The sequence below is a fragment of the Equus przewalskii genome, chromosome 18 (assembly GCF_037783145.1).
Source record: "Equus przewalskii isolate Varuska chromosome 18, EquPr2, whole genome shotgun sequence".
Classification (NCBI taxonomy): Eukaryota; Metazoa; Chordata; class Mammalia; order Perissodactyla; family Equidae; genus Equus; species Equus przewalskii.
Window position 1 is genome coordinate 24,402,721 of NC_091848.1, and position 9,579 is coordinate 24,412,299.

Genomic DNA, 9,579 nt, shown 5'->3' on the forward strand with positions numbered 1-9,579 from the left:
TTTTAGGATTTTTTTTCCTGTGTACGTTTTGCTTTGAGATTATGTTGTTTATTACAATGTTTTCTTCTGCTCATTTTGCTTAATGTTATGTAAAACATGTTTCCCCATGTCAGTGTAAAGCTTTGCCTAAACATTCTAATAGGTGCATAACATTCTGGTAAATGGATATATCTTAATTGTTTTGACCATTTCCCATATTCTGGGCATGTAGTATTTTCCACCTTTGCTAGTATAAAGAACACTCCCTTGCACATATCTGTGCATTCATCTTTGTCTGAATTTTGGTTCCTAATGACAAAGCACTAGAAGGTGCCTCTTTTTCATAGGCTAGGATGGAACGCTGCTGAGTAGCAGCTGCTCCAGAGCTCATACTCATGGGATGGCCTTCTGTTTCAGCTCTGCCTATGTGTCCTATGGGGGCCTGCTCATGAGGCTGCAGGGTGATGCCAACAACCTGCATGGATTTGAAGTGGATTCCAGAGTGTACCTGCTGATGAAGAAACTGGCCTTCTGAACCACCCCGGAAACCAGCCTTGCAGCTTAGTCTCTCAGGCCGTGGACATTCATCAAGCCTGAGTGGCAGCTGCTGTTGTTCGCCTGTTCAGGAGGTGCTGGCTCTCTGTCCGTTGTGGCTGCATCTTTAGGTGTTCTGGACTCAATGGGAAACTGACTTGCCTGTGAAAGACCCAGTGGGAGAGCTTAAAATGAATCAGAAGTTTTGCGTATATGATTTTTTAATTAAACTTTACTTTTTCAGACACCCTGCCCTTTTTCAAAAAAATATTTCCATTTACTAAATCATTTTCCAGTTCTCTTATGGTATATTATGTTTCTGGTCCACAGCCAGATGATCACATGTCAGTGTAGGATCTAGCCCAGCCTTTTGGTATCTGGGTTCAGGGCTCTCTTAGTCTCCTGGCTGACCATCCCCAAGATTTACCCTCTAATGTGATTTTTTGTCTGCGGGAGAGAGTGTTGTGCTTTTGGCTCCTGAGGGCACCCCAGGCCTGGAGGATACCACCCATTTGGCATAGAATTTTGAATTGGCGAGGAGCCCTGCTTGTGTGCTTCCAACACTTTCAGTCTCTTAGGAAGTCAGATCACATCGACTTGAATGAGTCACTTGCATAGGCTGGAAATGTTCATCGTTTTTCTGGAAGCTTTAGGTGGAGGCTTTTAGACACAGGCGTGGGACACGACTATGAAGAGGACAGGAAGAGTGGATTTGGTGTTTATGGAAGCAGGTGGAGGAGCTAGCTCTCTGCTCTACATTCCACTGGTGACCTGGAGGGAGGGTAAGTGGTGGTGGTTCTCACCAGTGACACTGAGCAGGGAGCTGCTGTACAGACCAGTGAAGTGGACAGGGCAGCAATACCAATGAGGCTGGCAGTTCAGTGCCAGTGCCCGGGACAGTACAGCAGACTGACTGTAGTAACTAACTTAAAAATGGGGGAAGAACAAAGTTGAAATCGTGATACTTAACAAGGACTCCAGCATAGGAGCTGCGTCTTCAGCCTGGCATTTGGGGTCTCTGAGGAGGTATACGGGACTCTGATTTCCCCCCGGGAAATTCAGTGTAACAATCCAGAAAGACTGTGTGTATTAAGCAGTTGTCCCTTTTGATCTCCCCGGTTTTGCCAGGGGAGGTGGTGCCCCTGCTGGGATGCCTGGGGTATTTCCTTCCCCGTCGTTTTCAGGTCTTTACATGAGGTGTTAGAAATAGTATTTAGGGAAATGGGTTGAAAATGAATGGCCTCTGCAGGGGGAGGGAAAGGTGTTTCTTTTGCTTTACTATGTGGGCTGGGAGGGAATAAGAGATGCAGTGGGGGTTGGGATGAAATTTTTGGAATCCTAGAGCCTTTACGAGGAGTCAGATTTTTTTTTGTGGGGGCGTGGGTGGGCAGAGCGCAAGTTGGAGACAGATTGATTTAGGGTTAGAGTGGGAGAACCTAATTACCAAGAATAGTTTTGTGAGGTAGCATAGCAGACTGTCCTGGCTGCCCCGGGATGGCAGAAGAAAGAAAAATGGCATACAGTTGAATAGAGATAAGAGTGTTCTGGTTGTCATGGTTTTTTTGTTTTTTGAGTAAAGGGAAGAAGGGACAGAATGAGCCAGACAGAATGATTTGGGAATGAGTGAGACCCTCAGTAGAGGCAGATTAGTTCATACTGGAGAACCCCATGAGTTATTTGCATTTTCCCTGGAGTAAGTCACCTGCCAATACTGGATGCCTAGAACTTTCTGGCTACGTACTTCTTGCAGTGTTGCCATGTTTGTCTCTTGTCTGACTGTGCTGAGAACCTTCATTCTTTTTCTCTGGTCCCTTTGGCATATCTTGTCCTGGGGGCTGGCTTTCATGTTCCATAAAGTGTTTCATCTGATCATTAGATTTAACCTACTTTAGTATTTCAGTGAATTAAAATTTCCACTTACCATTCCCTTGACTGCATGCTGGAATTTGTAGTGTGGATAAACTGGTTCTCTCCCATGCAGAAACTGACACCATCTGAGATTCGGACAACACTTGTGAGCTTTGTGCATTTGTTGATTCCTTCTCCATGGCAACTGTTTGGTCCATGGTGGGAGACAGGGATACCTGGAGACGTCTAAATTGGCCACCCCTACCAAGAGCTTTGGTTTTCTACTCAGAACTCTTTAACTGTTGATGCATTTACTCCCTAAGGACTTGGAAATCTTTCCCAGTAAATAGAATCACTGAATGATATATTGGACAGTGAACCACACTGGGGAGAGTATGTGCCCCAGACTAAGTCAGCCTAGGGTGTTTCTTCTTTTCCTGCTCACAGGCTGTGAAACCCTTGGGAACTTGCCTGGCTTCTCTGAGCCTCAGTTTCCTCATCTGTACAGTAGACATGATAATACCTACCTTGTAGAGTTGTGTGAGTGTTAGAAAAGGTGATGTACATAAGGTTCCTGGCACGCTGGCTTTCATTCTATTGTTTTGCAGTGCCTTTAGTGATCCTGGGGTGTTTGTGGCAGAGTTTGGATCTCTGGGTTTCTGGCTCCTCTATCCACATGGTAGCCTTTCCTCTCCTTTGGGGAGCTGGTAGGGAGAGGAAAAAGCTTCCATTCGTTTTCCTACAAGAGCCTCTGGAGGTAGGTTGACCTTTGCAGTGAAGTTTTTGTTTTGGGCAACATAAACCTCTTCGTAAGCAGCAAGGCAGCATTTATTTGCAAAGCCCCAGAAGCCTAGCTTCTTTTCTAGAGATCCCCAGCAGAGTTTATGGCGGTCCCATGGGGCCACTTTTTAGACACTGTGCACTTCTGGGAATTGGGAAATGAGTCTTCAACTTGTACTTGACTTGTGCTTGTCCCTCCTGCTGTGTGAGCCCTAGGAGACTGACTCATGCCACTTCCTGCACTTCCCCCTGACCTCCACAGGAGGGAGGCAGGCGCCCAGGCCTGCAGGAGCGTCCTGCTGCGCTGCTGAAGCTCTGGCTGTTTGCTCAGCTGTCACATCCAGGTCTTGTCTTGACTGAACCGTCTGCACAGCCTTACCTGGGGTGTGTGTCTCTCCAAGGCTTCCTGTTAGCTTTCTTTTCTTTTCTAGGGAGGGGGCGGTCTATTGCCCCCCCGAGAGGAACATCTTTCCCTTGCTTTTCAGTTAGCTTTTGGGTGCCCTCGTTTATTCTTTCTTTATATAGGCTCAGTTTTGTCTATTGTGTAGGGACAGCCTTTCTGAGACAACTTCTCATTCATTTCTGAAGGGTAAGGATCTCCTAAGAAAAGGAGATCAGAGTCCCACAAGTAAAGGAGAAAAAGAGACCAACCTTCGTTCTGAGTAGAAAACTAAACTCTTTTTTGTTTGACATAAGGTTGGTCTCTACCTCGGTTCAGAGGCCAGTCCAGGCCTTTACAGAATTAGTATATGAAAAAAAGCATATAGAGAATTAGTAAGTTGTAAATTTGTGCAGAAAACAGACCAAAGATAACTAGCTGCTCTGGTGAATATTACTGATAGCTTAAAAAAATAGCTTCTCAAGTTTTATAATATACAGTGAAAAACGATCCCTTTGTCTGTCCCGTGTATCCCCCTTTCCCAGGGCTTTGGGTGTCAGGTGAAAGCAGGAAGTCTGGGGCCCCTCCTCCGGGTAGGGGATATTACATGGAAGACGATGCCGAAGGTTGGCAGTGCCTGAGTACCTTACTCTTCCTGAGACAGATTCTGGAAGTGAGGGTGGGCTGCAATTAGGTGAGGACTGGGGGAGCTGGGCATGATAGCAGAGGGGTCAGGAAGTGGGGGTTGGCGCTGGACTGTTGGGGTGGGCAAGATGGGTGACGAAGAGAAGAGTGTGTATTGTCCATTCAGAGGATGGGTTGGGGAAGGAGAGTCTCCAGGCCGGAGGTAGGGTGGCAGGGAGCCTGTGTCCGAAGTTCCTGGAGGAATGTCTGGGCCTCCTAGGGCCCTGGGTGAGGGTCCAGGAAAGAGCCCATGAGTTCCATTCAAGGACCTGTTCAGGTGTCCGGGGATTTGGTCTAGGGACCTGGAGGTTTGGTTCAGCAGACCAGGAATCTTGGCTCTGAAGCCCTGCAGCCTCTTCAGAAGTCCAGAGCCAGTAGTTCTGGCCGAGACCCCGGAGTTTGTCTCCAATAATCCAGAAGTCCTGTTTGGGAGCTTGTTCAGTGTGACGAATAGAGAGGTACTGCTTGGGACAGCTGTGGTGGGTAGGGCCCGCTTGGCACAGAGGGTGGGCCCTACCACAAGCAGCAGGAAGCGCACCTTTCCTCGAAGCAGTTGTTGGAAGCTCAGAAAGATGGCATTGGGATCCTTGTGAGCTGTCGTCCTGCCCTGTGGAGGAAGCTGAGGGCAGAGGATGGGCCTGAGGCCAGAGACCTGGGCCAGCTCTCGTGCCTCCCTTGTCTATGGGAAAGATAGGGGACCAACACCAGGTTTTATGGCGAGGAGGGAGGGAGCACTCCCTAGGTCCACTCTTCTACTCTCAAGATTTCTAGAATTCCCCTTTCTTCCCTCAGGTCTTCTAAGGGGACTGAGTCAGAAAAGAAGGACAGTTTCTATAGTTCCCTTAACTGGGGACTTACCTGGGTTCCAAGGAGGCCCTGCAGGGCCCCAAGGAGGAGGCGGACCTGTCCAGAAAGCTGTCCCAATAAGGATGAGAGGCAAGTGGGTCCCAGTTGTCCCCGTGCTGCCAACACTCCCTCCAGCAGAAGGGTCGTTGCTCCCAGAACGTCCTGTGCCTTGGTCTGCTCCTGGGAAAGAGATGGAAGGGAGAAGCGGGCTGCTTCAAAGGGCATAGTAATAGCGGGTGGGGAGCCTACAGGAGTAGCCAGCAGAATGAATCATAGGAGCTGAGAATCGGACAGGACCAAGGTCCCACCCAGCACAGGAATTCCTTCACAGCCTCCCGACAATTGGTCATCGGCCTCTGCCTCAATAACTCCAGTGTCCAGTAACCCAGCCTGGTCTTACATTTAACTTCAGTCAGAAAAGTTCTTTTTATGTTTTTACAGTATGCTGAAATCTGCTGTAGCATAGCTTGTATCTCTTGGTTCTAGTGCTGCAAATTACTCTTTCTGCTGAAAAATCTTAGAATCATATGATTTTTTAAAAACTTAGATGAGAGCATCATAAAGATGAAGGAAAGGGGCTTACTGATACATGGCTGAGCTGGAACTACAAGGCTCCCTAGGAACTGCCCTTTGTCCCTGGCCCAGTCCTAGAAGACCAGCAGGGAGGAAGGGAATTCTAGGGCTCTCGAGGGTAGAAGAGCCGACTTTCTAAGGAGCGCTCCCTCCCAGTGGGTTTCCTGAGTCTCAGACTAAAGCGCTCTGTGCTATACCACAGACTACCACTTTTCTCCAAGCTAATCAGACAGGCTTTTTTTTTAAACCATTCCTCACGTAACATGTTTTCTAACCTCTCACTGCTCTGGTTGCTTCCTCCTCCTCGGCACGTGCTAGTTTAATATGGTCCCTCTGAATAAATTAGCATGTGTCTAGAGGAGGATGTCTAGTACTCAGACCAGTATTTTTAAGTGCAGTCTACTCCGAATAGAGTTTTATAGGAATATTTCCACAAGATGGAAACATCTAAAGCTGCTTAGAATCACGAGCTTTTTAAATAGCTGCTTCAATGTTACGTGCTAAGTTTGGGGTCAACTCTGCCCTTCCAGGTCTTTTTCCTAGTAAGTTCTAGGGTTAGAAGTTTATATGAGGGAAGCAGGGGCATTGTGGCCTGAAAGCTGGAATAGGACTTGACTCAATTACAACATGTAGAATTTTCTATCTCTCTGTTAAATTTCACCTTGTTTTCGACCTAGCCTTTCAGCAATTTGAATCTTGATTCTCTCTTTTGTTATTTTAGCTGTGCTTCCCAGTTTTGCATCATCTGAGGATGACAGATCAGTCTTACTTCTTCATGCCACCTTAAGAAGGTTGAATGGGAATGGGTCAAAGGCATGGCCACAAGAGACTTCCGTCCAGCTTTTCTTGGTGTTCGGCTTCGAATCTATTTAACATACTGGGACCGCAAGCCATCATCTTGTCCAGAGGATATCATGGTAGAATGTAGATTGGGTTAGGGTGGCCAAGCTGAAGGTGAGATATTTTTAGGGAGCTCAGGAATTTTGAAGAATCCATGGGAAGCAGTAGGAAACTGATGAAGACAGGACTTAGGGAAACCAAGGGAAGGATGGCTGTCTTACCGTCTGGGTTCTCCATTCTCCCAAGCTAAAGTCCACAGCAGGCAGCAGGACAGGTGTGGACAAGGGGTTAACGTCCGGGCACTGGCTCTGTTGAAAAAGGTTGGGGGTGGGGGAGAAGGGGCTGAAACAGAGGGGACTGTGGTGGCCCAATCACCAGGATAGGCTTCCACAGGTAACATATCCAGACTAGAGCTTTTAGAAGGGCTTGATTACAAATCATAATCCCTGTCAAAGAGTAGTGATCGGGAGGTGGTCATCTTACTGAAAAGACAATACTGGAAGAACGGTGATTGGATGGGGAAGTGAGAGGACGTATTAGGAGTGAGGGTATCTTACCAGTCGAATGGATAGAGGGGAGAGTGCCTGGGGATTCTCACCAGTCTGCTGTGAAGGACATGGGAGTCACGAAGCAGTTTATTTAGGAGTCGGAGGTCACAGGCAGGAGGAGCCGGGCTGGACAAAGTTAGTTGTGCCTTTAGGAGAAGCATGACCACGAGGAGCAGTTCTTAGATGAGGAGAGGTGAGGTTGAAAGGGGTGGATAAGGAAGAAATCATTGTCGGGTGGTGGTCCAGGAACTCCCATTTGGGACCCAGACCTGAAATCTAGGGAATCTGCTGCTCAGAATCCTTATTCCTGGGAGGTTGGGCTCCCCCAGCCCTCCCACTGCAGCCCACCTCCTTTCTCTTTCCCCCTCTACTGTGCTCCGATTTGGCCCTAGGCCCTCAGGTATGTTCTTACCAGTCAGCTCCATTCTGGCCCGGCTGTCTGGTTGAAGTGGCTCCCTGTGTGGGGCCTCTCCCCTGAATCCTTCCTGGGGCCATGGAGGCGGCTTGGGCTCTTGTACTTCTGGGCAGAGTGGGGTGGGGCACAGGTGGGCCGAGGAAGAGGGTCTGGAATCTGTCCTGCAAGTGACAGGAATAATGAACATTTAATCGGGTTTCAAGGAAAAGCCTACCTGGCTGGGGGAACAGAGGCTGGGAGGGCTTGAGATGCTGACCAGCCTAGAACTGCTCAAGCTCTGACTGCTCCCGCATTTTCTTGTGAGTGTAGAACATGGTGTCTCCTCTTTGTCAGGGTTCCTCAGTGAATCTGGCATGGGTTTGGTGCCCCTGCCCCCTTCCGAGAGCAGCAGGACAGGATATGGATGTACACATACACATCTTAATTAGCCTCAAATTCTGAGCAACCTTGGTTATTTGGTTGGAGAAAATCTGGGATGGGGATAGAGAACGGGAGTATTATGGCACAAGCCTGAAGAAGAGAGGGGAAAAGGCGGTAGGGCCAGGATGAGGAGCTGGCACCTATGTGCAGTGTGCTCAAGGGTAGCTTGGGGAGTCGGGTTGAGGAGGGGAATTGGGCAAAAATAAAACTGGACCACTAGAGGTTGGTGATGAAAAGATTAAGAGAAGGCGGTGTGGGAGAAGGTAACCTCTCATTCTTTCCCTATTCACCCCCCTACATAAGGCCTCTTGGAGTTTTTCTTTGCACTCCAAGTTCTGAAATACTGGGTTTCCTAAAGTGAAGAGATGGGTTAACAGTCTTGGGACTTCCTTCCGGAGGCAAATTGCCCAGGAATGGGTACCTGCTGAGTGAGGCACCCGCCTTACATGGCTTCCCTCACCTTAAACACCTACCATATCTGTCTCAGAGCCTGCACCTTCCTCCCTGCCCCCTCTGCAGACCCCTTCCGGTTCCTTCACAGGACCCCCCACATGGCTTCCTCCTTTTTTCACAAGTTGTGCAAAGAGCCCTGCACCTGATTCAATATTGGGATTTCCTGTAGGTCTGTCAACATGCATGAGCCCTCCTCCCATTACCCTCTCCTTGGGCCCTCGCTTGCCTGACCCAGCTTCCCCAGCCCCAGGATTCAGAACCTTAAGCTAACTAGGAGTGGCTGGGTTAGAATGGGGATTGGGGCTGTGTCCACCTTGGTGCTGTGTTCTCTAAGCCCTAAATGCACCTCCTTTCTTAATTTCTCCCTGGGCCCATGTCCCCTTTCCTTGGGGCTGGCCAGGACTGTGCGGTATTCCAAGTCTGTGATCAGTCCCTCAGAACCCAGCACCCCACCCCCTGCCCTGCTCTGTCTGCTCCTCCCATTCTGGGAAGGCTATACTCTTCTCGACAAAGGTCAGTGCCTGTAGGTTCCAGTTTGCCTACCCCTCCCCCAGCTGAGAGTCCAATTCCTCTTTCCAGTCCTTCCTACCCTCACTTAACTCCAAACCCTGCTTGCCACTCACCGGGTGGAGAAGGGCTCCAGGACCCAGGTGCAGAGCAGGCAGCACGCTGGGGAGCAGATGGGGAGGAAGACAAGTGGCTGTGGGGCATAGCCCCTCCACGGCAGTGGGGTCACACGCCTGCCCTGGCCACTTCTGCCCAATCAGAGAGCAGGGAGCCACCAGACACTGGCGAGGGCCCCCGGAAGTGACGCCTTCTCCTCCCACCCGCGCTGGACCTGGAGCCCCTGCCCTGGACCATGGTCCACTATCGGAGCCCAGCTCCTCCACCCACACACACCACAGGGAAGATCTGAATAGAGGGCTCCGTCTTTTCCTAGAAGACGGGAAACCTGGGACTTGGCTGGGAAGGAGATAGGAGGGGAACTGAGGTTTTTTCCAGGAGGAACCTGGCAGGACATTTTTGTCCCTGGGGAAGAGGCACAGAGGTCTGGTTTTAGATTGGTGGGTTTTTCAGTTCCTGGCTGTCCAAATTTATTTTCCCTGGATACCACACCTGCTGCTGAAATCCAGTAAGGCTCTTGCTTTGCTGCTTTTCTTTCCTGGTCGTGTCTTGTTCCCCCCTTCCAAGTGGGAATATGGATATTGCTTGTATTCGAGAAGGACCCTGTCAGGTGTCAGTGTTGTGGGGAAAGGGTCTGGACAGTTTGAGAGGACTTC

General features: G+C 49.4%; 2 protein-coding genes across 8 annotated transcripts in view; one reads left to right on the plus strand and one right to left on the minus strand.

Annotated features, from left to right (window-relative positions):
- POLR2H (RNA polymerase II, I and III subunit H) overlaps positions 1–760 on the plus strand; it is a 5,265-nt gene extending 4,505 nt beyond the window's left edge. The window contains exon 6 of the mRNA XM_070583372.1: positions 397–760. Coding sequence (XP_070439473.1) covers positions 397–514 — 118 coding nt within the window. The 3' untranslated portion in view covers positions 515–760. The remainder of the gene's footprint in view (positions 1–396) is intronic.
- A 3,191-nt stretch (positions 761–3,951) lies between these two features.
- THPO (thrombopoietin) lies at positions 3,952–9,534 on the minus strand. Of its 7 annotated transcripts, XM_070583371.1 has the most exons (7): positions 9,416–9,534; positions 8,923–8,968; positions 7,424–7,587; positions 7,062–7,189; positions 6,685–6,771; positions 5,063–5,230; positions 3,952–4,823 (listed from the first exon to the last, which is right to left on the minus strand). In XM_070583371.1, exons 3-7 carry the CDS (start codon positions 7,434–7,436, stop codon positions 4,167–4,169), a joined length of 1,053 nt encoding a protein of 350 aa, XP_070439472.1. In that variant the 5' UTR covers positions 7,437–7,587; positions 8,923–8,968; positions 9,416–9,534; the 3' UTR covers positions 3,952–4,166. The 7 variants fall into 7 exon arrangements, with proteins under 7 accessions (XP_070439472.1, XP_070439471.1, XP_070439470.1 ...); XM_070583370.1 differs by lacking the exon at positions 9,416–9,534 and having other exon boundaries at positions 3,952–4,811; positions 8,923–9,108; XM_070583369.1 differs by lacking the exons at positions 8,923–8,968; positions 9,416–9,534 and adding an exon at positions 7,683–8,876.
- Between the last annotated feature and the right edge of the window lie 45 nt (positions 9,535–9,579).